The sequence below is a fragment of the Netta rufina genome (genome assembly GCF_964035555.1).
Source record: "Netta rufina genome assembly, chromosome: 13".
NCBI lineage: Eukaryota > Metazoa > Chordata > Aves > Anseriformes > Anatidae > Netta > Netta rufina.
In genome coordinates this window covers 13,601,886-13,629,033 of record NC_140136.1, presented here as the reverse complement: position 1 = coordinate 13,629,033, position 27,148 = coordinate 13,601,886, and the positions used below count along the sequence as shown (strand labels likewise).

Here is a 27,148-nt window from a genome sequence, read left to right as displayed (position 1 = left end):
CCCAAATATGTGCCCTTCTGATCTCAGTAAGGCGGATAAAGAGACTTTAATCAGCTGCTTGGAGGAATTAGGGATGGCTAATTGTGCCTGCCACCTCCATTACATCTCTGCTGCCTGCGGGGCTTATAACCATTTAAAAGGGCCCTCCCAGGCCTTCATTAGCTGCACACCAAAGGCTCCGGGAATAATTGACCTCTATGATTTAGAAATTGGCCACTGGGCTGTAAAATACCAGCCACTGGGAAAGGCTCTTAATTCGGAATGGCGCTTTGATACAAGTTGACTCTGGTTTCAAGGCAGCACTGGGGCTGTAATCTCTCATTAGCGCTGTGACGAGAGGAGTGAGACTCCTCATTAGCACCGGCCAGAGCAGAGGCACCAAAGCTTTCTAGGCTCCCTCCAAGAAGACAGCTACAAACCAAAGACCCTGTTAGGGTGCTTCCCTGGGGGCTTTGGGTCTTCCTCACTGGCACTTTTCTGCCTTTCTCCCATTTACTGGGGTGTTCAGCCCCCAAGCTGCAAGTCCCTGTGGGCTGGCTGCTTTACCCACTGCTGAGCCCTATAGCTCATCCCCTCCCCCTTTTTTGATAGGAGGGCTGTTGATATATTTTCTGCAGTTACCTTTGAAGACAGTCAAAGGTACAAATAGACAGCCCTTACTGTGGATTGTCAAAGTCCCCATTTCCCTGGTAAGTGAACATTTGTTTTAAGGATAAAGATATGGGGGGAGAAGTGGACACAAGAAAATTTTCTCTACTCACCAGCCTGTTCCCTCTGACTGGCAGCAGAAAGAAAAGCCACGTAGCACGTTGTCTCAGCTTCATATAGATAACATATTTATTGAAAATCTGCTTCACCAACAATGGTGAAATCATGACCAAAAATTACAAAACATCATGGTAGTTGGCTTTATAAAAATAAACTGCAGGACTATGTCTCACCGATTTGTACTAGTCCCTCCTGCCCCCTCCCTCCTTTACCAATGTAAGTTGCACTCTTCAGCATTAGAGCATTCTAGAAAATTGCATCCCATCCAAAAAATGCACTTGCGTTCCCTTAGCAGAGGTTCTTAAAGTGACTCTTCCCCCCGCCCTCCCCAACAATAAATATAGAAAATAGCCTCTAAACAAATAAATTTTAGTTTGGTCAGCTTACAAAAAAAAAGGTCCATTTTCCCCCTCGTGGGTTATGTAGTGACTAAGCAGCCTTCTGAACAGTATTCAAGTCTTTGGTGGGTTCGGCTGCTTAAAGCTGCAGTTTTATGTACAGATGATCAACTGAGGTCCTGTTATTTTCTCTCCAGAAACCAAAGACTATGAGATGATGTCAGATGCGTAGCGCCAGCACGATCACCGCATTCGCTGCTCCTTCACTGGGAGTGACCAACCATCCAGGAAAGCAACTGGTAAGAAGGAGGTCATCTTTGGCAAGCGAGAGCTCTCACACAGAAGGCGTCTTTGGTGGATGAACCTGTTGCATAAGCTGCGGTCGCTTCACTCGCGGTTTCCGTCTCTTTGGCCTGCTCTTCGCTTTGTTGATCTGCACCACAAAGAACGCCAGAACCACCATGGCACCAAGGAAAGCAAAGACTGGAATGGTCTGTCCCACGTCCTGGTTGTACCGTCCGGGCATTATACCTGGAAAGGCAGAGCAGGGAGGTTTGGAAGTGACAAATGACCACAGGAGCTGCAACTTCTTAGCAGCGTTAACGCTATCTAGCAAAGTGATCCGATGGCAGTTCTTATTCCGAGACAAAACAGCCATAATCAGATTATATTTCAGACAGGAAGATTAACAACTGCAGACCAATTAGCGAAAATAAGACAGGATGCTAACTAACTTCACAGAAAAGCACCAGCATTTCCACCTTGACCTACTTTGGAACATCAAAGCATAACCCAGATTTCCCCTGCAACAGCCACCTTCTGTTCTGCATTACAAGTGAAGAGATGCAAGCACTTGATCGTAACTTTACCACTAAATGTTTTCTATAAATGCCATCAAACCCTCACGCCATGAGAAAAGGGATTTTGTTTTGCTCCAGAGACTGCACGTGCACGCAGCGAGGACGAGCTGCACAGCCCCTCCTTTTTAAAGGCACCATTTGGTCGCGCAGCTCGGGCTGGGAAAAGAGCATGCGTGAGGCTTTTAGACAGCTTCCAGCTGGGCTCACGGTGCCGAGCTGACAAGGAGAGCACCATTACACTAAAGCTGTTTCAAGTGCTCTACATCATTTGTTTGCCTAACACCTTCCCCAAAGCACCGTTCAGGAAAAACCCTTCTGGACTCTGCTTTTGCATCTGTGCACTCACAGAAGGAATTTTAATTAGGAGGTTTTGTATTACCAGGACACAGCGCCCAAAGACAGAGCTGCTGCTGCCTACCACAGGTCTGAACAGCACCAAAATAAGCCTGGACTGGCCAAAAAAGCACCCAGCAAAAATTTTATTCCCTGTATGCCATGACTCCTTTTGAATAAACTATTCATATGTAAATATATTTATCTTTGGCCCCATCAGTCTCTTACAACACAACCCTATTCGTATTTGCATGATTTTCACAACTGAAAGGAAACACGTGTCCTCCCTCGGTCTGCTCGGTGTTTGTTTGTTTTAAAGCCTGTATAAAAAGCAAGCAAAACAACATCGTTCCAGCTTTCCAACCCTTACCTCCAGGAATGTCCCATGCTCCGCTTTCGCCAGGGGACAAAGGTCTCACTTGGGGTCGGTTCTGTCGAAAACTGGGCAGGGCCACTTTATCAAGGTCAATTGATAGTAACTTCTGATGTTTCCAAAGGTTGCTAGAAGAAATTCAAAGACAGACGTCTGCCCACGTACTTCAGTAACACAAGGAACTTTGTAGAAACATCCGTAGAAACCTTGCTGAAACCTGCACCTTACTCACTAATTCAGACCCAAACCACAATCCTGTCCATTCTTCATGTTTTGCAGCTTGCAGGCCTCCAAAGTTCACTGCAGATGTCACAGGGACACTTTTAGACCAACAACTGTTTACCAGCAATTCTTTCTTGCACGCAGACTACCAAAAGCTACCATTAGGAGCTTAACAGACAAGCATGCTGACGCATTTGCTTTTGAGTGACTGACAAAAAATACACCACAAGGCAGAGTTGGGCTAGCTATCCAAGAAAGTGCTTCAGAAAAGTATTTCAAAAGCACATGGTGATGATGTATTTACGCAAGCCCTTTAAGTTGGGATCACTCAATCATAACAGTGTGTTGACCTGTGAAGCTATTTTTAAAATCAGTCGGTTTCGTACAATACAGTGTAACCATCAGGTGAGTCAGAATCACTCACTGAGGAGGCATTCATCATCATTTCCTCTCTACAATCTGGTGTTTCTCTAGGAAAGGAATTCCAGCTGTCCATTGTAAAAGCAGACGGAACAAATGACTCTTCTGCCGAACTTAGAATCAAGACTCTGTACAGAAATGAGAGACAAACCTGGGAGCAGTTTCATTCAAAGGCTGTGGTTTGGCCCAGGAGAGGTGAGGACAAGCAGGAAGGGAACGGGGTTTAGGGTCTCCCAAGTGAGCCTCGAGCACCTTTGAGTATCGATGCAGATGGTTACCTGCGATTCACAGCAGAGACAGACTGGGTTACCAAGAGACTGGGAGGATAAGAGAGTTCCCAACATCTCCCTCTGCCTAACCAGAGCTGCTGTAAAACCAGGAGCTCGTTATGGTACTGACTCACCGCTAACTCTCCCAGTTAGAATTACAGAGCTCACCCCAAGCTGGCCCTAGTGGCACATAATTCAAGGGTCTGCCTTGGTCTGCCTCAAATTCCACCTTGACAGCCCATCGGGTGCTGGCTCTGCTCGGTAAGTGAGGCTCTCACCTTCCATCCGCTCCGGGAGAGAGGCGCCCACTCCTGACGGCGGTCGCTGGCGGTTTTCGGAATGGCTGAGACTTGGCGGCGTCACCCCGTAGGAGGTGTACTGCAGGAGGGAATCCAGGAGCCAGAAGCAATCTGTGGATTTCACAGCCCCAGGCCCCAGCACAAAACAGGCATTATGCTACACTTCAAATGGCTTATCTTTCTGTTAAACAGGATATGGAGGCATTCAGAAGCACAAGGAATTTCTCACTCTTGTTATTCTCCTTTTGAAGTCCTAAGCCTGATTTTAGAAAGATGCAACTTTTAACCCCTCCTCCTCCAACACTACACAAACACAACATTAATACGTTCAGTCTGAAAATTTCTTGTCTTGTGTACCAAATCAGGCTCTTTTGGGGGAGAAAGTCATAAAATCACGTCTTAAATATGGGAATTCCAGTCTGGACAGAGCCAGTCAAGCTCCTGCAAAAAATTACCATTTTTTTTTCAGTGGAAATACAGGGAGCTCTAGGCTTCTGATATTATTTATATGAGGGAAAGAGAAGCAACTATTTATTTATTTATTTTTAAGATGACATAATAAATACTTTGCAAATAAAATTAAAAACAAGGTAGTTCCCCCCCCAGTGGAAAGTTCTGACTCATTTGCTTTCCCAAACTTAAAAAAAAAAAAAGGAAGGGGAGAGGTTCTGGCTACACCCCAGCTGAAGGAAAAGCAGTACCAACAAAAGCTGTTGGTCCCCAGCCTGTTGTGGACCACACCACAACATACTTCATCATGGTTTTCCTTTGCACTTCAACAACATACGAAACCTTGTGTTGATTCTCTCCTGAATTACTGCTGCCTTAAGCCGGAGCTACCTCTAATGCACATGCACTCCCCCTGGTTAACTCCACAGTCCCCTGAAATTTCAATTTTCAGAAGTGGGACAGTGTCTTTCCAGCCATTTCCACCATACAGCGAAACTACTTTTCTCAGAATTTCTCAAACCAGGGAAAAGTTGGCTGGGAATGGGAATTAATCTTCATAATCCTGGTGTCCCTTAAACCTTCACCTTTGATTGTTAAAGAGGTCAATCAGATTTTAAGGATTTATATTCACAAATGCTAGGAATTTACCTCAGTTAAAGCTACTGATGTCTCTGCGGGAGACACAGCTGCTGATTCGCAACTCAAAAGCTAACTTTAAAGGATTTTTTTAGAGCCTTCCACTTTTTCCTTGCTTCATAGGTCACACTGAATTTACCAGCATTAGGAGGTCACAGAGCATTATTCTATTACTTAATTTAAAGCTGCACAAGAGACACCAATCTGTTAGTGTTACAGCAAGTCACTGGAACCCATCCAAAGACAGACAAGGAGAAACCAGAAAAACTTTAAAGAAGATGTTTGAAAAAGACAGAAATGAGCTAAAGATGGAAAGCTCACTTTGGCAGTAAGTTCCTTTAAACTCAAATAAATTAGGCAAGGGATGGAAGCCCAACATTTTCAAGTATCAGTGACAAAGACCTAAATAAATAAATAAATAAATATCTTAGGTCTCATATATATATAATTTATGGGGCACACTCTAGTTACAACTGCACCTGACAGCATTTTAAGCAGAGTTCCACAGAAATGAAGCTAAATCTCACATAGGAATGTTTAGAGTTTCCCTAGAAAGCAGCTGTTTCTAGGGAGAGCTGTAAGAAACCCACAGGACACTTGCTAAGAGAATAATTCTTTCTGCGTGTCAAACGTACACACCTTTCTGTCGATGGCTGTCATCCAAGCAATTAGAGTCACCATACAGAACAATTCTGCCACCACCTTCAGAAGGAACTTGGTAAAGTCCCAAAATAGGGACATTTTCAATTACAGCAGTCTCCTGTTTTAAAACTTCAAGACCTAAAAGAAAGCACAAGAATTTCAGAGCCTGCAAAACATCAAGTTTTCTACAGATCAACACAGTCTACATTGCAAACTTACAAACGCAGCTATGCCAGTCTTTGTGTCACAGATAAATGCAAAATGTTTTTAAAAAAAAAAAAAACAGACAGACATGGTGTTAAGATAAAAATCAAACTGCTCCAAGACCCTGATTGTGAAGTTTTCTGCTGACATCAATGTTTTCCTTCTTTCGCACAGAAGCAAATAAAAGGCATCAGATCCTGGATGAACTTCAACATTCCAAAATCAAAAATCCTAATATTTTCAGCACCAAGTTTTAAATCAAGCTGATCTACCTTAAAAATCACATTATGTTGTTTTAGTCCTGCAGAAGTCTACAGAACAAGGTAACTTAAAAATCAGCCATCACAACGCATACTGCTCTTTGCCAACATACTGCTGTCATACCTACCTTCTCCTACAAGAAAGCCTACTACGGAACAAAAAAGAGAATAGGGAATTTCCATGAAACAGCATCTGTCTCTCTGCAAGCAGCAGCTGCAAGACAAGGACTTTGACTTAAATCAGTCAAAGCCCATCTTGAAGACTGCTGGGCTTGCATCTCTCTGCAACTCTGCAGTACCCACTTCCCTTGTACTTCACCTGCTCAGCTTTCAATTTAGGAACAAACAGAAGTATTGTTTAGTGAGGATACATACGCCAAAAGGAAAAAAAAAAAGTAACATGAATTTTCCCACCTTTGCCTCTACAGCAACCTTTGCCAAACTGCACTCCCTCCTCACCCCAGCTGCTCTTTGAATTGGCAGGTAGAGCCAGGTTTTGTTACATCCAGCCCTGCCACAGTTCAGAGATAAGCCTTTTCTGAAACACTTGCACCAGTATTACAAACAGCAATTTGGAAGTATCATTTAAAAGCCTGCATCCAAAAGCAATGCACATGACTGAATAAACTGGCAACTTCAAACACATTTGCAAAATATTTACAATTTTAATCAGTGAATGAAAAACATGGAAAAAGCAACCAAAGGAAGGTCTTGTGGCATGAATGGGTACGTGCAGCAAAACCCAGTGGACACGTGGCTGTAAATCTGCCCTTTGCATCTGACAAATCTATCCAATTGCTTTTATCTCCAGTAAACTTGAAGGCTGCCATAAACAGCAAGAAAGAAAACACCCCAATTCATGAAGATACTAAAATGAATTCTGTAGAAAACTGATTTTTAGGTTGAAAAGCTTCCCACCTCTAACACCCATTTCAAAAAACAAAGTAAGATGACCAACCTCAAAGTATTTGAGTCAAGCATTTAGTCTCCTTTACTTTAGATGCTGCCTTCAGAGAACAGAAGCAAAACATCGAGCTCTTTTGTTTCATGAATTGAAACGAAAAGGATTCAGAGAAAGCAGGTGCAGCAGGCTACTTGTCAAATGCTGTCTCCCTCCCTATCTCACACAGAAATACGTAAGCCATCAGCACAGAGCATTTCAGGGGTACTACCTGGTCTCCCAAAGGCTGACATGGATGAGCTCCTTACTGCTCCAGAACATTTCTCTATTAAGTAATCACATGTGCCTATTGCACACTAAGTCACCCAAAACTCCAGTGCACTTCCTCATCTCCTCTGACAGCTTCTGGCTTGTAGCAGAAGCTATGCACACACTTCTGCTCCCACACTCAAATCCTCTACATCCACAGACACAAACCTGACCCATGATATCATTAAGAGTCCTGGTCAGCTAGGACTGACCAGTATTCTACACAGCATTTCCTAAAGGCTCTTAAAAACAGGTCTTTGTTGCCTGCTGTTCTTACAGCTCTGAATCAGTACCTCATCAACTCAAAGGTATTACGATAAAACTTAAGGGAATGGATGTGCACAGGGAACAGATCACTCCTGTCTGAAAGCTCAGGCTTCCTGTGCGCCTAAAATGCTTCCCTTGTGAGAATCTAGTACGTAGTAGGCGAAACTTTGTCTAACAAAATCTTTACCTACACCCTTAGATCACAGCTACCATAACACTTAAACCAATTTTGGCAATGATTAGAGTAATTCTGCATACATATATATTATGGTATCACTTGCAAGGTGCGAGAAGCATGGACAAGGAACATAATCTCCTCCCCTAAAGCCACACACACATGCAGATGTGTTGACATACAGCAAACAACAAAAGACTTCACATATGCACTTGAATATTGCTGTACTATATAAAAACTGTGTATACAGTCACATTGCAGCTTCCTCTAGATATCCAACTGCACATTTTACACAAAATGAAAAAATACCCAGCCTCTTAATGCATTTTTCACTCCAGTTTTTGCACCTTTGTAACTCTGCTTTGCACTAACAGGTTCTACTTAAAACGCAAAGAAGAAAAAGCATACCTTGATCCTTAAAGGTCTGTGCAATTACGATGCCATCTTCTGGAAACTTTGCAATACTGCATCCTGATGCGTAATTCACTGAAAGACATCACAAAACTGCATTTACAGACTAAAAGTGACACTTCCTCCTTCCCACCTAATTCAGTGAGCTGGCAAAACAAGCACAGAAGAAAGTATTCCCAGGAACATTTAACATTTATCCGAATTTCTGTATTTTGACCAAAACATATAGATAAGGCGTTTATTTCTAAGTGCACGTTTTCCAGGTTCACCTCTACGTACTGCTTTCAAGCTTTTCCATTTATGAGACTAACACTGCCTTTTTTAAGCTGAAAAGCTTCATCAAAGGCAGTAGCTCGCACTAAGAGTCATTATTTATACAGAGAACCTGTCTCCTTCAGTCAGTGCTGGGGAGCGTACAGAGCCCCCTGTGCCTTCTCTTTTCACATACACATTCCAAACGAACCAGTAGGAAGGCAGAGATTTAGAAACAAAGCATGAAAACATCAAGTGACTCGGTCAGAAAAAAATATAATAAAGACTGGCTAGACCTAGAAAGTCTGAAAGCAATCAGGTCATGGACCTGTGCCCTAACCACAAAGTCTGAACTTGAAACTAGTAAAACACACTCATTTCAGGGAAATCGATTCAAAAGATCGCGAGAACAGGGATTTACAAAGCTTCTTAGGATGCTTTGATGTACATCTAAATTGGAGTATCCCAAGGAAGGACTCCCAATCGATTTTCTTCCTTCAAAATCTAAGATTTCCACTTAACTGCAAAACTAAAACTATGACTAACCCAAGCCTTCATCTCGGCAAGCAGTATTTATAGTACAGACAAATACGGATGCCCCAAGAATATCCTTCTCCTGGAATTCAACCATAAACTCAGGACATTTGTTACCTTGTCTGAAAATTTATTGGATGCAGGAAACAATCACGTAAGCATACTTATCACTCTCTTCACTCAATTTCAGAGCAGTTCCCTCGACTCTCACTCAAGCTGATCCTCACAGAAACTATTTTCCAAACAAGCAACCTGCTGTTCACAGCCTGTTTTAGGCAAGGGACTCCAGTACTCACTTTCATGGTTTGCCAGGGTGAAGTCGCCTTCGTAGAGCCCATCACTAAAGGCCATGTTCCAGACAGACAGCAGGTCATTGAGAGCCGGTATGTTCGCACCTCCAGTATCAGGCATCCACCACTGTCTATAAAAATAAGTGTAACACAGTTAATTAGTATAAAAAATGTACTCCTAGAGTCTGTGTTATGAAAAATCAGGTCTCTCTCCACAGACTTTTTCAAGTCACTAAAATAACGAACTCAAAACTCTCAAAGCCTCATTTAACTCCGGGGCATGTGAGCAGCTGTCTCTCTGACATCTATCCTTCCGAGCAGAAGTAACGTAATATTAATGTTGTAAAGCTCTCACTACATTCCATTCCATAGAAAACTTTGTTTTGCTACAAAGAAATTCAGTCTTAGGTTTGTTGTTTGGCTGTGATGAGGCAAAGTCACAGGCATGTCATTTGCTTCTAACTTTTTCTAATGAAGCAGTGTTACTTGCTCCCAAGTTGCAGAAAGATCTTTATATCTTAACATAAAACAGGCTGAAACCACAGTAATTAAAAAGGTCTTTACCATTACTATTGGTATTAATTTATTTTCCCTTTATAAAGCATACTGGAATAATTTCAACATTGGCTGCACATCCCAGTGATACAGCCTGCAAGTACTGTATCACTGAAGAATAAAAATTCTTTTTTATTCTGCTGTCCAAAGTGAAAACGTCTCAATTTTATTTTGCCAGTCTCCAATTTTTTACTTCTTTCTATTGTAAACGTTTTCCTGGGCTTTAAAAACAAGATTACATTACCAAGGGTGGTTGCAGGATCACGGTAAAATAGGAAGCTATTCTCCTTAAGCTCTGCAGCTTAAGGTCAGTTTTGCTCTTGAGGTACTTCCTTCTTAGAGGCAGCTCAAGAGGTGCCGCAGGTACTAAGGCACACTGTATCCCCTTTGGGGTTTTTAGGACAGTTATGCCCATAAAACACCAGTTCTATGACATTGTATTTCCTACAGAAACTAAAGAAATAGCTACCTTGTGTTTTCATCATAAAACTTGACCTTTCTCATCACAGATGTGTTGTACCAGTCACTGAACACTATAAGCGACAGGCCGTTATCAACATCCCTCCTCAGCTTGGTGATCTCCTCCGGAAAATACTCTTCCTCGCTGTCCACCATCAGTAAAGTCCCTGCATGTAAAAGCAAAACCAGAGTTCACCAGCCTGTTTGTTGTCATGTTATCAGTATTAACACAACCCATGCAAAAATTAACACAAGTGGATATTTTGCACAACTGTCTCTGCATGACTCATGACTGAAAAGCACGAACAGGAAAATACTTTATTCCCTAAAAATATGGTTGTGCTTTTAGACTACTCCTAAATATTAAGTCATCTTGCTTCTTCACTTTCTGATTGCTCGGTGGGGTGGTGGAATCTCCATCCTCAGAGACGACACAAACCTCACCAGGACGATACCCTGAGCAATCTGATTAAGTCCTGTGATCCTTGCAACCCAGCCAATTCTGTAACAGTCAGTGTTCAGAAAGTTTAGAAAGCCTTCTGATAAAGGTCCTGCAGAAACCAGGTTAAGGATCTGGATGACAGGACAGCGTGCACCCTCAGCAAGTTTGCGCACAATATAAATTAAAGAGAAGTGATAGATGGGCCACAGTGTTAAGCTGCTCCACGGAGGGACCTTGACAGGCTGGAGAAATGGGATGGCAGGAACCCTGCACAACTCAATGTAGGGAAATACAAAGTCCTGCACCAGGGAAGTCCATACACCGGTACCTGTATGGGCTGACCCTCTGGGATGCTGCTGTGCAGAGAAGGACCTGGGAGACCTGCTGGGTAACAAATGGGAGCGTGTGCCACTCATGCACCTTTGTGGCAAAGGCCAACAGCATCGTAGGCTGAATTAGGAAGAACACCACCGGCAGGATGAGGGAGGTTCTTTCCTCTGCCCAGCAGTGGTCAGGCAGTTCTGGGGTGCTGCTTCCAGTACAACAACCGTGGACATGTGGAGGAAGACAGAGCTGGGATTGTTTAGGCTTGAGAAGAGAAGGCTCCTGGAGAATCTTACTGACGCGTATAAATAAATGTCTGATGGGAGGGAGCAGAGACGATAAAGCCAGGCTATTCTTAGTGGTGGCCAGTGAAAGGCAAGTGGCAATGGGTGCAAACTAAAATACAGAAAACCCCATTTAGACGTAAGACAAAACTGGAATGGGTTGCTCAAAGAAGTCATGAGGTCTCCATCCTTGGAGATGCTCGAAACCTGGCTGGGCACCGTCCTCAGAAACCTGCTTTGAGTAAGAGATGGGACTAGGTATCTCTACTGAACCCTTGCAACCTCAGCCATCCTGCCACTGCGCGCTACCAACAACACATCCATGTTCAGAGGTGCCAGCAAATGCCAGGATCACATGAAGTCCTGCTACCTATTCCAATTCCAAAGCAACTTCATTCAACGTGGGTTGCAAGATTGGAAGAGGTGTCTCTGCTTCAAGTCTACTCCCCTGCAAGCATACCTGTCATGTAGCTATTTATAAACAGATTTAGACTGTTTCTGAGCCACATTATTTGCCCCCCACTGCTTCTACTGCACAGCTTCACCAGAGTTATTAGAAGACTATTTCAGCCATTTCCTCATTTCATGTACCAAATTTATTCCACTTGCATATTTCTGTTCCATTCCCTCGTTAAGTGCTTTCTCCTTCACCTCTACCTACCTGCATTTTTCAGGCACAGAAAGCACTCATCTCCCACCTTAGTCTATTTTGGCAATCTAAAAGCCAGTCTCTTAGCTTTTCCATCTTCCTAAGGAGAAACATGAGCTGTAGCTGACAAATCTGTGCACGCAGAGCAGACCTGCCCTTGTAATAAATCTAGAGGTCTCAGAGCAAACTATTTTATTATGCTTTTAAGGGCTACCACTTCTGTCTCCAGTTGCATATCTGCTGAGCTCAAAAACAACAGTGCGATATTTACTGAAGAATCAAGAAAAACAGATGATCGCTACAGACCACATTTCCAGAACTACAGAACTGTCAGGAAAACACACTCTCTTCTCTTTACAATCCACTGGAGAAACACCCCAGACCAAAGAAGAAGAGGACCTTGTTGGAGCCTGTCAGGGTTAACTAGAAGGGCATACTGAAGCAGAAAAGACCATGGACAGCTCAGTTTGCCTCCTGACTAGCAAATCTATCAAACCTCTAAATCCAACACAGAAGAAACGAACTACACTGGTCTGAGAGCATGCAGGGCTGTAGAGAATACTTTGCCCTGTTTTATCTATCCACAAAGACCAAAGTTTCAAAAACACTACTGCTGAGAAAACAGAATGGACACTTTCAATTCCAGTCTGCAGTTCACCCGTGCTTCATTCTGACTGTGCAAAAACCCAGCAAATTCAGTTCTACCTCTGTGGGACTGAATGCAGAGGGGCTTTTAACCTACTCAGAGGTGTGTTTTCCTTCTTGTTTTTTCAAGATAAGGATACAGAACTGCACTAATTCTACTAGACTGCACAATTTAGTATTAGCATATAAATAACAGATACACCCCCTGCTGTAATATTTTTCTATCTAGCATTCTATCTCAGTTCCCCACAACATTTTCGGTCTTCTAAAACACAGGCCGTTTTAGGAAGAAGTTAACAGTGCTGAGAACAAGGCAATTAGCACATGCTTACCATACTGACTTGCATCAAAACATGTAAACGGGGAACCAAGAACTTCAACAAAGTAACCCATGCTTCTTAGGTGCTGGTACATGTCCCTGAAGTTTGTGTGGATGTGGTCTCCATTCCTTAGGACAAGAGAAAAGATTGTTGAAAACATTTTAATTTGGCATAGAGGAATTGGATTTACATCCTGTAATTACAGATTAGTTCCTAGTTTAGCTTCTGAATGGTCCATTTGTTTCAAATGATAACCAGTGGTTTTCCAACTACCATCCCTTCTTTGCAAACTTTTTCCACAAATGAGACTGGTTCTGAGTGCTACGAAGCTGGGTAATACAATCAAAGCCAGAGACTGAGAACATCCCTTACAAAGCACAGTTCTGTATATTTACAGCACATCACAGAGAAGCACTGCTGCATTAAAACCAGATCCTCTTCACAGGACTTCCTCCTCAATGAAGAACCAGTAAGAGCAGTTTTAACCACTAACTAGAAGAAGTGCACAGGACAACCTGTAAATAATTGCTGAACGTCAGCAGAGAAGTTCCTAGACAACTGGTCAGCCATTCCTTGCTTCAATCTTTCCAATTTCTCTCTTTTTTTTTTTTTTTTATTTTAAATAAGTGGGGAAAAAAAGCAGCTAATAAAGTGTCTCCCTCAGTTCCACGGGAGAAATCTCAGAATCATCATAGATTCAGGGCAGAAAGGAACTATGCCTTGAAAACAAAAAAAAAAAAAAAAAAAAAAAAAAAAAAAAAAAAAAAAAAAAAAAAAAAAACACACAGGGGAAAAAAACAACAAACAAAGAGTGTCTTAAATGGGTATTTAAAAAGGTTTTCATTTCATATGAAACAAAAACCAGAGAGAACAACAACAAAAACCTGCAGAAAAAAGCATGCAGAACCTAAGAGATTTCCATGGCACACTGAAAAAGGCCAGGGGCCTCTGGCATTCAGTGAAGTTATTCTCTATCATTAATACACAATCAAGAAATACTGATTTAATAGAAACTGAGATAAATACCAATCCAATGGATCATTCTTCATCCTCAAATTATCCCTGGGGAAGTATCCTGGTGGATAACGGAGATTATGATATTGATCCCAAAGGACTCGCTTGCTACGAGGCGGAGTAGGAATAATCTTCACTTTTATTGGAAGCTTCACCGTTGACGTCTGCTCTGCACCGTTCTTAGACTGAAGGACAGAACAAACCACAGTGAAATTCATTTCCCCCACTTAAACATTCACCAGTTAACTGTGGAGTGTAAAAGACTGAAAAACAGAAGTATCAAGTCTATTTTTAGTAACCAGTACCAGCTTTGGAAACCAAGAGCTGACATTTGTCTTGTATCACCATTGTGTTTTCTGCACTCAACAGCTTATATTTCTGCTCAGAACGTAAAGTACTTGAAATACCTTACTACTGTCATTTGATTTAAACATTCAAAACCTTAAAATTTTCTCGGAAAGTTCTCAGGAACTTAAGGATGGTTCTGTGAGAAAGACACTTCAGTTGTCTCTTTTTCAAAGCATGTTACTTAGAATTCATAATAAAAAAAAAAAAATAACATAAAGAAGATCATTATTTGTACTCCTAAATTCCTTGACCCCAATTTAACTTATGCATCAAATTACAGGACCAGACTAATCCCATAAAAATAAGTTATCTGTATACTGTGAAGCAGTTTTAATAATTACCACCACTTCACACACACACAAACAAAACACAGAACTCACTTTATTTTCTGCAGGAGATGATACTGTGATCATAACGTGACCCTGAGCGATGCCTTCCCAAGATGCTGCTTTCTTCGCTACCGAGATAGAAATTGCTAAGTATCCAGACCAAGGCCACAACACAGGGGAATAGGAGAAAGCCACTTCAATATTATCCCCATTTTGTGGGAGGTAGGGCTGCCAGTCTGGCTGTGAAATGAAGACAGGACATTGGTAAGGCAGTACTTGAAGTTACTAATTTTTGTGCACACAGCCCCCTTCCTCTGCCCACAGGAATAACCCATCTTAGCTTTTCTGAAGATAATGCCAAATTACAAAAAGTCCAAAAAGATACATGTTGTGCCAACAAATTAACGTAACCATGACAGCCTTAATGATCCAAAGCGTACACCTCTCAAAGGCAGGACTCTAAGCAGCTCTATGGACAGCATGCTAAGCGCACCCAATTTAATGTTTTGGGGTCCTATGTGAAAATGTATTGGCAAAGACATGAACTTTCCTTTCTGTAACAAAACAGTTTATGGCTCTAAGAGATTCAAGCAGATCACACTAGGTGTGTCTGAACATTATAATTAGCTAACAATATTGGATAAGAGCTTCTATACCCTTTAGTGTAAAGCTCGAATACAAAACAGGCTTTGGGATTCACACTACCATGTTGAAATTAAGCTCATTTATATTGGCTAAATTTTTGAGATATGGGCCTTATGTAACTTGGGACAAGTTACCTATCTGTTCTATATTTAACCTTAAAGTTTAATCAAAAAAAAAAAAGTTTAATCCTCTCTTTTCAACAAAGATGTTCAGCATTACTGGTATAAAATAACAGATCTTGCAACAGGCCTCGATAACCCAACACATTCAGGTTGTTTTGACCACATAAGAGGCACAATTAATAACATCAGGATCCTTTACTGAGATTTCTTATACTCCAGACCAAAGAGATGAGGAAAGAATACCCAGAAGATCTTAAATGCTATCAGAACACAAAGAGATCTCTAAGTGGAATCAATCCAAACTGGTTTTACGAAGACAAAGTACTACACGCCCCTGAAACCAGCACACGGTTGGAAAATCTGCAGATAGTTCATGGTGACAAGTCTTACTAATCTGGGTGCGTCCTTTAAAACCAAACACTCTGTATCTCTTGCTCTCATCAGTAACAAAGTTTATTTGTTCTATGAAATATATAGGTAAAATAATCCTTTCTGGGAAACTTGTAGTAATGTTAATAGTCAGGACTTGGAACGACGTTGACTCTTACCTTGTCCACAATTCTCCCAGTGACTCCCATGCCATTAAGGATAGTAACATTAACAATGGTTGGCATCCCTCCGTAATATATGGGCTGAGAACAATAGGGCCACATGTAGGGACATTCTGTCAAGTCAATATAGCTTGGACTCAAACTAAAAGCAAAGAGACAAGAGGCAAAATTAAAAAAAAAAAACAAAAAAAAAACAACAGTAGGGGTACAGGCTGCTATACAAAACTGATGTATGAAAAAATTATAGCTAAAACATGCCAGTCATAGTTACTGTTTCAAGCACTCATCTTACTTCCCAAATATGTCCAAATCTTCCTTTCCCCTCTATTATTTGTTTATTTATTTATTTTAAAGTTTCATGGTGTTTTTTTCTCCACAAAGCAAAAGAAACTTTTCAGCACAGTGAAAACGTTCTCATTCTGGAAAACTAGAATTGGACTACTGTCCCATTTTGTTCTAGGTGGCATTATCCATAACATCTGAGAGCTTAAATTGAGCCTAGAAGAGAAAGTAAAATCATCTTTCAAAGACACTTCAAGCCCCTACACTGCTCTAACCTGAGTAGAATACAATGACTTTTTATCCCCTCTCCTGTCAAAATCCATGCTTCAGGATTACGTAAGATCTATGCAAGTTCTTTGTTGCATAAGCATGGGTTGCTTAACTGAATTTCTGGCATATCACCTGCTCTCTTAACAGAAATATAGCAGATTATAGTACATTGTTGATTAATTGAGGATTAAAATTAACCTGGCCTGTGGTTTATAGCTGTTGAGGATCTGATAAGCTCTCAGGAGATCCAACTTGCCATGTCCTTGTTCAAACATGTTGACTCCGGGAAGTCTCCGTGCCGATGCAATAAGTGCCTGCTTCATACTTGCTGGATTCACCATTTCACGCTTCTGAACTGTGCTGAAATAGGAAACAATAGACCACATTAGGTGGCCTTTATTATTCTAATTTCTTGCTTGTCTTGCCTACTGTTCCGCCTGAAGTTGTCATTTCATTTAAAGCAAATGCAAACAAAAATTAGGTTGTTGTGAACATCTACAGTTCCTACTTGTCCGTTATTAATTGATTTCTCACTGGCATTGCTGAAGATGAAAATAGAAGTGACAATTTTCTGACAAATTTCTCTTGAAAACCAGTATTATTACATCAATTACATCCTTACAATGTGCTCTATAACCAGCTGTCATTATAACCAGGGTAGTATTTTTACATGCTAAATAGAATATTCTGAAAATCCAACCCTCTGTAACTGGCAACTTGCTGGGATGTTCCTCTGCGTAGCTCTTTCAGGGGTGGGAGGTGGGCAGAAATAGCTTTGTTATCCAAAGAAAAATGCATCATTTTACAGAGGAAATACAACGATTACTTCAAATTTTGGACATAAGAGTTCTGTATTTGAAAAACTCTTCTCTCATCTTTAGGTAGTCACAGTGACAAGTACAAAGTAGAGACTTGCAACTCCTATCTTCCTCTTAAATTCTTCCACGTGCAACAGATAACTTACGCAACCGGATAATAATCATAAAAGCCCACACAATAAAATTTACGAGTATTTAGATAGCTACCTGCTGTAGGTGCCTCTTCTGAGTAGCTGTTCTTCTACACAAGCAACAAAAGCAATTCAAAATGATCAAACACTTAATGAATTCACTCTGTAAAACTGCTGCCCCTAACTATATTTTCAAATACATAGTTATTCAAAACAGTCCCAGAAAGGTTAGAGCCAATCAGCAATCAGACAAAGTAATGCCTCAGGTAGGAGAAAACCAATTCTGTGCTTTGAGATTGTTTTTGTAAATGTAAACACCATTTAGTTTCATTTGGAGGGTTCCTTCAAGGTTGTTTGTGGTTTGTTTTTGTTTGTTTGGTGGTTTTTTGTTTTGTTTTGTTTGTTTGTTTTTTAAATGACCCTCCTGTATTGGAATCTTGTAAGGGACTCTTATTTAAGCCTTACCTTACTAACAAGGTCACAGCTCCTGCTACAACAGGAGACGCTACGCTTGTCCCAGAGAGAGAGCGGCATCCACCTTTCATACCAGAACCTCTCACACCAGAGCCGTAGGTAACAATATCAGGCTTCACTCTACCATAACCTCCAGGCAGCTCCTGTGAAAAGAGAACAGATGGATTGGTGCCCTAATACATTAGAAACACTACTTGCTTCATTTGGGCATTTAAAATGACTAATACAGGTAATTCAGCAGTAAAATAATTTAGTAAATCAGCTACAGTTCCACATAAGGGAATGTCATCTAACACTTAAAGAAGAGCTTAAACTGTGTACGGCAAATCCTCAACCCAGGAAAGGGACATCAACATTACTGCCAGATCCTCCAGTATCTGAGCTGAGCATGAAACTACCAACTAAACAATAACCATGTAGCTACCTGGCTAATGAGAAGCAGTATAAACAGAAACTAGTACATAATAGTGTCCTTAATCAAGATCACAAAGCAACCTCATCTGAAATCATGTGTGTGGTACCATTACCCCAGTTCAACGGTCAACAGCAAACAGAAAGGATATGAAGTAAGCACAATGTTACACGTAGCACCAAGGAAGCCTAGGATTTAAGGAAAAGAGCTGGCTTCATTTCTGCAGTGATTTGTCCTCACAAGAAACTCCAAACTATGATTCAGAAGGCACTGGGCATTTTAGAAATACATCAGAAATGTCAAGAGGGGCCAACATTAATGATGAGTACTCCCAGACAGAGTATTAAGCTTCTTGCTTCAGGTCTTACATCATTCTCTTACAAGTCCTAGCTTCCGTGAAATCTTCTATCACTATTCACTCCACACACACCAGCTGCATGAGATTACCCCTCTAAAAAAGGCTCCCTTTTGAAAGCACTTATTTTGGTTGCACATGTGGCTGGCCACAATTAAAGTATCTTACCCAAGTGGTCATTCCCCGAGATGAAAAGCGAGCTATATTGTCTTCAAAGTCAATGCCGCCTACTCCAATCACATCCATCTGGTCAGCCGGGTTATTCAGAGTCCTAGAACAAGATGGGAGTTAGCAAGACAATAAAAAGAAAAAAAAAAACACATTACCATAGCCATAAGTTTATACAGATAGAGGGCACGTTGCCATCAGATTTTTGTCAGGCCTTCTTTCTATCTAAACTGCACAGAAACAAGCTTTGGTCCTGCCTAAGACAGTTATGCTCTATCACTAAAAGCAACTTCGCAAGCACTTAGTAACTCACGTGTAACTTACACCAAACCATGTATCTTCAAGACAAAAAAATAAATCTGTTCTTAGGCATCTATTTTACAAATACACTGCAAATAATTCTTGCTTGATCCTTCTGCGTTCTTCAAGTCTGAGATCTGTTCTCAAAGATGTCTGCTTCTACTACTGCGGCAGTATCAGTTGGAAGCCCTGCTGTTCTTTTACTAACTTTTCACTGTCTGAATGAAAAATATTCACCTAAGTAATTCTCAAATGTATTACTAAGGCAAACGATAGAGAGAGAGATGGGAGTCTAACTTTGCTCACTTTCTATAAACGGATTACAGCAAAAAGGAGGAGAGAAAACCCTCCAGTACAAGCACAACTACTTCCAAAACCATGTAAGAACTTATATGCCTTTTTTTCCTTTTGCCATGGGCAGGGCTGTCACCCACTAACTCAAGTTGCCAAGAGTCTAGTCCAACCTGGCTTTGAACATCTCCAGGGATGGGGCATCCACAACCCTTCTGGGCAGCCTGTTGCAGTGCCTCACCACTCTCTGAGATAAGAATTTCCTCCTAACATCTCATTTCTCTCCCCTCTTTTAGTTTAAAGCCATTCCCCCTTGTCCTACCACCACCTGCCCACGTAAAAAGTTGTTCTCCATCTTTTCTGTAAGCCTCCTTGAAGTACTGAAAGGCTGCAGTGAGGTCTCTCCAGAGCCTCCTCTTCTCCAAGAGAAACAACCTCATCTCTCACAGCCTTTCTTCATAGCACGGGTGCTCCAGCCCTCTGATCATTTTCATTGCCCTCCTCTGGACCAGCTCTAACAAATCCTCGTCCATCAGAACCCAAGAGATCACCGAAACTTACCCATACAGAGGGCCGTCATTGCCAATTGCAGAGACCATGATCACGTTGTTGGCAGTCAGCTCCCATACCTACACACAAACAGCATTTACAACAAGGCTCTGCCACCAAAAACCATTTTGAACAAACAAGAAGACTATTTCCTCATACTAACCTTGTCAACAAATGGATGATCCATGAAGTCTGGTCCACCAATACTTAGATTCAGTACATCTATCTTCTTTAAAATTGCATAATTAAAGGCATCCAGAAACCAAGATGTATATGAGACCTGTGTAAGACAGAAGAAAACAAAAGCTATCAATGGAAAAATCTAGTGATTCCATGACAACACAGACTTCAGAAAGATGATGTGAAACAACACAAATAGAAAGCACGAAACTAACAGCAGTTTCCTAGTATTTCTAGTGCTCAATATATATTTTTATTTTCAACATTATAAAAAACTTTAACACGTTATTTCTGAAAAATATACCAGATTTGGAAATTAAGACATCTTGTAGTAAGCTTCTTTTAACTAGAAAGATGTATCCTTCTCACTTAAAGACAATATATCAACATTTTCAAGTACTTGCAGTATTCTCAAAGAAAAGGATTAAAACAGCATTCATCTTAAAAGGCAGAAATTAAAACACCTGTAAAGTTGCTACCTGGTTATTGGTGAACACTCTGAAGATGTGCAGTTCTGCATTTGGAGCAAATCCCTGGCATTCTCTCATGCTGGCTATCACACCTGCTACAAAAGTCCCATGGCCTAAACCTATCACAGACAGAAGTGAACAAAATAAGATGTTAGAAGACAAAACATTTCATTGTTAAGGATTTTCATTGATAAACAACACCTATATTATAAATCACATTGATCCAACACACTTCACAACAAACTGCTAACACTGGGTTCAATTCTCATCTTCTTAAATTGCATTTTGCTATCGAATTCAGAGGGGCCAGAATTTCCAGCTGATGAAACCTGGAGCAATGCACACTCCACAGTCTGTTCCTAGACCTAATTGCTATCAACGACACTAAGAGCCACACAAGGGAATCACAACAAATTATTTTGGGAAATGCAAGTCACCAGGCTAGCATATGCATATGTAAACTTCTAAAAAGAGGTTTATTCTGCCTCTGCAATAATTATATTTCGGTTAAGGGTGAAAAATATGACAAGAAAACATTTTTTTCCTCTCCTCACAAAATAATGTGTTTTTTCTTTAGGGGACTGCCTGCTCTATATTTACACACTCAAAATCTGCCTGTGCAGCAACCATCTGGCCACAGCACTAAGAGGAAGTGTGACCAAAAGCAGGTGCCACAATGCAAAGAAATACTGTGCTTAATAAAACCATGGAGGTGCACAGAACACTGAGCAAGATACATATACGCATTGAATTCTGATTGCATTAAATTGCCAGCTGACTCACTGACCCAGACCGTATGAAATGAGTAACTGTGGAAGCACACGGTCAGAGCAAGTTAGGGCCAACACATGAAAAAGGAACACAAATACACTGCAGAAAATAAAATGTTCTTTGGAATGTCAACGGCTATGAGCCAGCATTGACAAATGCTATGAAAACTATATAGACTAGAAAAAAAATACAGAAAGCTTGCGAATCTTGAATTAGTTTCAGACTGCACAGTAAAGAAGGAACATACTCCCCCTCCTAAGTACGGAAATACATATGCACTGTGAAACAGCAGAACACAATGTTTTCTTCCCCTGACATTTTCCAAAAGCTATGATGAAACACCACATATGATTAAAGGAGGCACACGCAACACCCTCTTGGAATCTTAATGCTATTTGTTGAATTTGGCAAGAGTACAAAGCACTCAGGATACTGAAAAATTAAGCATAAAATCTCAAGACATATAGTTTCAACAGATGTTAACAGATGTGTTGCCACCACAGCAGCAAGAGCAGCTTTGCAACACGAAATAGCACTCATCACCTTCAGGAAGGGTCTTCCAGCTATGCACAGTAACTCACCGTCATCCAAGGTTCTCTCATTTGTCCAGTTTGTTCTCTCCTTTACATTTTTGAAATGGGGATGTTTCTCACTCAGCCCAGTGTCAAATACAGCTACTCTTACGCCAGCACCTAATAAAAGAAAAGGATTGTTTTTCATTCAGCTTCATAACAAATGTGTTCTGCCAAGTGAATGAATACTTCCATGTTTAATCTGCACGTTCACTAAGTTGTGGATTTAAAACAAAACTCTTACTCCATTGCAGAAACTGAGCCACAGATCAGAAACCACGACTACTTCCTCGTAAGAACAGTACACACACACACACACACACGAGCGCTCTGTAAGCATACAGGGCACCTCAAAACAAAGCATTGCTCAACCTTTCCGGAACTGGCATCCAACGAGATTAATGCTTATCAGCCAATTGACATTTCCTTGCGCTTCACTTGCTTCTCAAAGGAAGTTATTCTAAATCAACAAACAACGGCATACCCGTGTAACCCATTTGCCAGAGGACATCCGCCTGCAGAGTCTGAGCAACTTGGCGTGGGATAGCTCTCAACAAACGCCTGCTCGAATGGCGACCTGTGGCATGCCAGAAGCCAGAACCTAAAGAAAGACTTGCTCTTCTCAAGGGACGAGATGACTGCCATTTTTGAGTCCATCTGGTTTCATTGCAGTGCAACATAGGATCAGCTATGTAGGATTCAGACAAGAAAAAAAAAGTATGAGGAAAAACAAAAGATTTGCTGTTTATGCAAATATCCACATCACATTGTTACAGATTTATTTTTGTCTAGATACGTTAATGGTGTCAAAGCGAAAGCTTCCACTTTATCCACTAGGGATATACTGATCCATAATGTCTATTAACTGACTGCTGCAAAAGAAACTTTTCTACGTTGGAGATGGATTCACTGCCGTGCTTTAGGAAAGTTATGGCAAGACCCCAGTAATTCGTAGGCAAACAAACAGCTTGCTCTAAGTTAAAGAAAAACTGTAAGACACTTCTCATTTATGCAACAGTCCTAAATTTTTCCAAAGCAGATCTCATGCAACCACACATAGCATTACTTACAGTCTGAATATTTGAGTGATCGGAAGACCTTCCGCTGAGGTGTTACTCGCTTGATGTTTGGATGATCTTCTAGTGTCAGTACTCCATCCTTCTGTTTCTCGTTGATCTGGATCACTTCAAAATCACTGGGATAGTCACTGGCTGGGTTGTTGCGGGGTACAATCCTCCAGTTCTCGATATCACTGCTTTTTAGTGCACTTGAAATAAACTTACTTCTAGCTTTAGCTGTGAAGTATCCATTAAAAGCCACAATATACTCTGGAACAAGAACACAGATCATTAGAACTGATGTTTAAAGTAGCTTACTTATGCATGCACTTCATAAAGATCTCAACATTTCTTTATGCAGAATTAATAATCACAACTTGAGGTACTTTTTTTTTTTTTTTTTTTTTGCTTTTACAGGTCTGCAATTTATTTGTGTACTACGTAAAATTTTTGCATGATGAGATCTGTAAAATATTATAAAGACCTTTGAAAGGAAGGCAGAATTGTAAATAGCATGGAAAGGTGAAACAAGTGAGGTGAGTAGGGAGAAGGAACAAGTTTACTGTCACATCCAGCAGTACAAGATGACGTTTATATCGGCATATCTACTCATATATACGTCAGTTTGATATGCCAATTCAATATGCTTCTTCACATGCATGAATTAAAATCATCCAGCCTCCACACAGTATTGAGTTTTAGAGGAAATTACTGGCACCACCTATGACACACAAAAAACAAAGCTGTCCCCAAGAGCCCAGTCCTTGACCTGGATTAGGGACTCGTGGGTGCACTGCAGCCCCAGCATACACGGCCACATTTACCTCAGTTAGCCTCTGGCTAACGAATGCACAAGATGTCATTGCTGGTCTCTTGTGCATGTGTAGGTACATAGCTTCACTGGGGGCACATTATGGGCACCCAAGGGAATAACCAGACACAGGGTCGAGGGATGAATTAAGGACAACTCAGCTACTGACTTCTGATACTGAATCAGGTGAGTCAGCACATTACATGACCCCACAGTTTCAGATACAGCAGAGCTGTTGTCCTAAATGGCAGCTGTGCACCCTGCAAGCACTGCAAACGATATGAGCTCATTGCTCATCCTTCCTCCACAATCTGTTGCCATTCATAGACCACACATTCATTAAATTCATCCTGCAGTTCTGCAGGCACAGAGCTGCCCATGCCAACAGACTGCATTCTGCATTCTACACCCTGTTAGTGTTTGTTCCAGCCTCACAAACCTTCCCCAATTCAGCACCCACCTTTGCTCTGCTGCTCCCCTTTGCCATTTCAGGAGCAGTATCAGCCTTAGTTTGCCTTTCACCAGCTCCCTCTGCACTTATCTTTCTTATTTCTTCACAAACGTACTATCACTTTCAAACTTTTTTTTGACAAACCCACACATTTCTCGTCTTTCTCATTCCTTTGTGGCCCTCTTACAGACATGAGAGCCTTAACCATACCACCAAGCAGGTCAGTGAACAACTACTAAGCACACCAAAGTGACTAGACCAGACCTGCCCATCAGAGCCTTCACACTCTGTTTTCACTTTTAACCTACTCTTTACTTCCCCCCTCTTCCTCTTCATGTTCAAATTTTGTGCCAGGTTAAACCAAGAACCTTTGAAAAAAATTTCTCAATTTAAATGCAGATAAGTTAGTAGATCTACTCATATAGTCTCTGAATATTACAACTGCACAAACACCACAGTCCAGTAACATGCCCTTGAACTTCACACAGATTTTTTTTTTTAATGCTTAGCTCTATTACCATGTTCCACGACTGTTGAAGTGAATTCCACTTTTAGAGTAAGGCGAGAACATCCAGGACATATGTGAGCCTCATGGGAGGAATTCCCTAGCCTGGTACTGAAGTGTTGTTTGCCACAGAGTAAAATAACAACCAGAACAAACCAGATGTTTGCAAACTTCATGGTCATAGAAGAAAATGGTCTCATTCCAAGAATTCCATATAATCAAATCACACTTTTCTTCTTTATAAACTAGTTCATTTTTGTTTCAGTAAACACTGCTTTCACTGTGCTGCTCAACTGGATATTCTTAAAGCTGTGTCCAAAGTATCGATTTCATGGTCTTTTGAGGTAAAGCCTAATAAACAGGCTCATTTCTTTCTACGCTTCTTCTCCATTTTGTCCTGAAAGATGTGGTCACTCGGGATATGGTAGCTGAGTCCTGTACTCCATTGCTGATGGCAAAGTTAACTCCCTAGAAGAACTGGCAAAGTTGTTTACAAGCCAACCTGCAAGGCAAGATAGAAAATAGTTAGCTTCAAGTTATAGCATGGAAATCACAGAAGATCATTTGTCAGCTAGCATTAGAAATAGCAAGGAAAAAGTTGCGCGTGTGTTTCAGTTAGCAATTTTTCAAGAATGCTTGAGTCTCTCCCTGGCTCACACCAGAGCATCTGTGAAATACACAGGTATTCACCTGGCAACAGAACAGACAGCAGTGACAACCAAACTCTACCACCCTTTGCGTAGGTGGAATAAGAAGAACGAAATGACACGTAAGGCTTATTAAAACGAAAAAAATAAAAAGCAATATAAAGTACTAGCATGATAAAAAGCATCCATAGACACTCAAAAAAAGCGTGGCTTTTTTTGTTTGCCTTTGCATCAGGAACGTTGTTGATGGAAGTACTGCTACGGTACATAATTTGACACAAGGAGAATCAGGTTTAAATACTATTTCAGGAGCTGGTGAGGACAAGAAATATTGTTATAGGAAGCAAATCTGCAGTCCCTATACTTGAAAAGAGATTACCAGCATGAAAGAAGCCTTTCAAGTTTTCTTGAGGTGCATTACCACAACCTGAGAACATCAGGGCAGAGCTTAGAAACGCAGTAATGTGAAGTTAAACATTTAAAGTGTTTTCCACATGGAAGGGAAGCTTCCTCCCTTTGCGCTCCAAAGCAGAATAAATAATCAAGAAAAAGAAAAAAAATAATTCCTAATGTTTAACCACCAACTGATAATTAAAAAGCCATTAAAATACGAAGGAAGAGAAACATTTTTGTCTGGTCTGCCAGACCACAAGGAAAAGCCACAGAGAACAACACAGCCCCACAGCAACTGGGACTGAAAAGCAGGAGCCTTATTAAGGACCTAAGGACCTCAATTCGTTCAGGAGAATGTGGGACCAATCCCAGAGCAAATCCTTGCACAAAATGCATCAAGTCTTCGTGTGACACCTGCCGCTTCCCTCTTTCTTAAAACACTGAAGTGTTTCTTTGTCACAGCAGCAGCATTTCCCTCTCTTTCCACCTGAGGGATAACACCAAGCTGCGCTTACAAACTTTTCTCTTCATCCCGAAGCTGAAGGCGGTCATGGGACTCTACCAGCTGATCTCTGCACACCTTATCGCCTCACGGCCTAACAACCCAGGCGGCAATAAAAACAAAAACTAACCGCACAGGTGAATAAAATAAAATAAACACAACTATGGCATCTGAGGGAAAGCCGAGCGAAGGAGCAGCGTGCTGACAACCCGGAGCATGTGCCTCCCTCGTAACACACAGGGAGATGGGGACATGTCCGTGCCCCTAAAAGCAGCCCCCGGAGCCGCCCTCCCCCCAAAAATTTTGGGACCCCCAGCGGAGCCCGGAGGTGCCGGCCGGGCCCGGGGGCGCTCTGCCCGCGGTTCTCTCCGCTATTCACCGCCCGTTACCGCCTGCCCGAGGCCTCGCAGGGAGCCCCCGGCCCCTGGAGGGGGGCAGAGGCCGGCCTGAGGTGCGGAAGACCCCGGGAGAGCCCCGGGCAGCAGCCCCCGGAGCGCGGCTGCGGGCTCCGCAGCGAAGCGGTGCTGCAAACACCGAGGGGTGCAGACACCGGGAGCACAAGCAGCAGCTACCCCCGGCCCGTTTACCGCTCGCTCTGAGGGCGCTGCGCTCCCCACAAGCACGGAGGGGGCGCAGAGGATGCAGTAGCCCGTCAGGGCGCGGCCGCCGCCCGCCCGCCCGCCGCCCTCACCGTGCCTCCGCCGCCGCCCCGGGCCCCGCCGCCGCCATTTTGTGCCCTGTTTACCCCCCAGCTCTCGCGAGAGCCCGGCGCATGCGCGGCGCGGGGCCGCTGAGGCGACCCCGCTCCGCCCTCAGGGCTGGGGAGATTTCGGTCGGT

General features: G+C 41.9%; 1 protein-coding gene across 3 annotated transcripts; it reads right to left on the bottom strand.

The window, feature by feature from the left end:
• Window positions 1-1,005: 1,005 nt before the first annotated feature.
• Window positions 1,006-27,053, bottom strand: MBTPS1 (membrane bound transcription factor peptidase, site 1). 3 transcript variants are annotated; one of them, XM_084294856.1, is made up of 23 exons: window positions 27,002-27,053; window positions 24,782-25,270; window positions 23,014-23,271; window positions 22,428-22,631; window positions 21,953-22,063; window positions 20,610-20,719; window positions 20,114-20,230; window positions 19,963-20,030; window positions 18,811-18,913; window positions 17,867-18,018; window positions 16,651-16,812; window positions 15,898-16,042; window positions 14,634-14,822; window positions 13,918-14,090; window positions 12,904-13,019; window positions 10,238-10,394; window positions 9,220-9,344; window positions 8,135-8,212; window positions 5,608-5,748; window positions 3,862-3,993; window positions 3,466-3,592; window positions 2,670-2,800; window positions 1,006-1,637 (listed from the first exon to the last, which is right to left on the bottom strand). In XM_084294856.1, exons 2-23 carry the CDS (start codon window positions 24,966-24,968, stop codon window positions 1,441-1,443), a joined length of 3,183 nt encoding a protein of 1,060 aa, XP_084150982.1. In that variant the 5' UTR covers window positions 24,969-25,270; window positions 27,002-27,053; the 3' UTR covers window positions 1,006-1,440. The 3 variants fall into 3 exon arrangements, with proteins under 3 accessions (XP_084150982.1, XP_084150983.1, XP_084150984.1); XM_084294857.1 differs by having other exon boundaries at window positions 26,898-27,021; XM_084294858.1 differs by lacking the exons at window positions 1,006-1,637; window positions 2,670-2,800; window positions 3,466-3,592; window positions 3,862-3,993 and adding an exon at window positions 4,038-4,063.
• Between the last annotated feature and the right edge of the window lie 95 nt (window positions 27,054-27,148).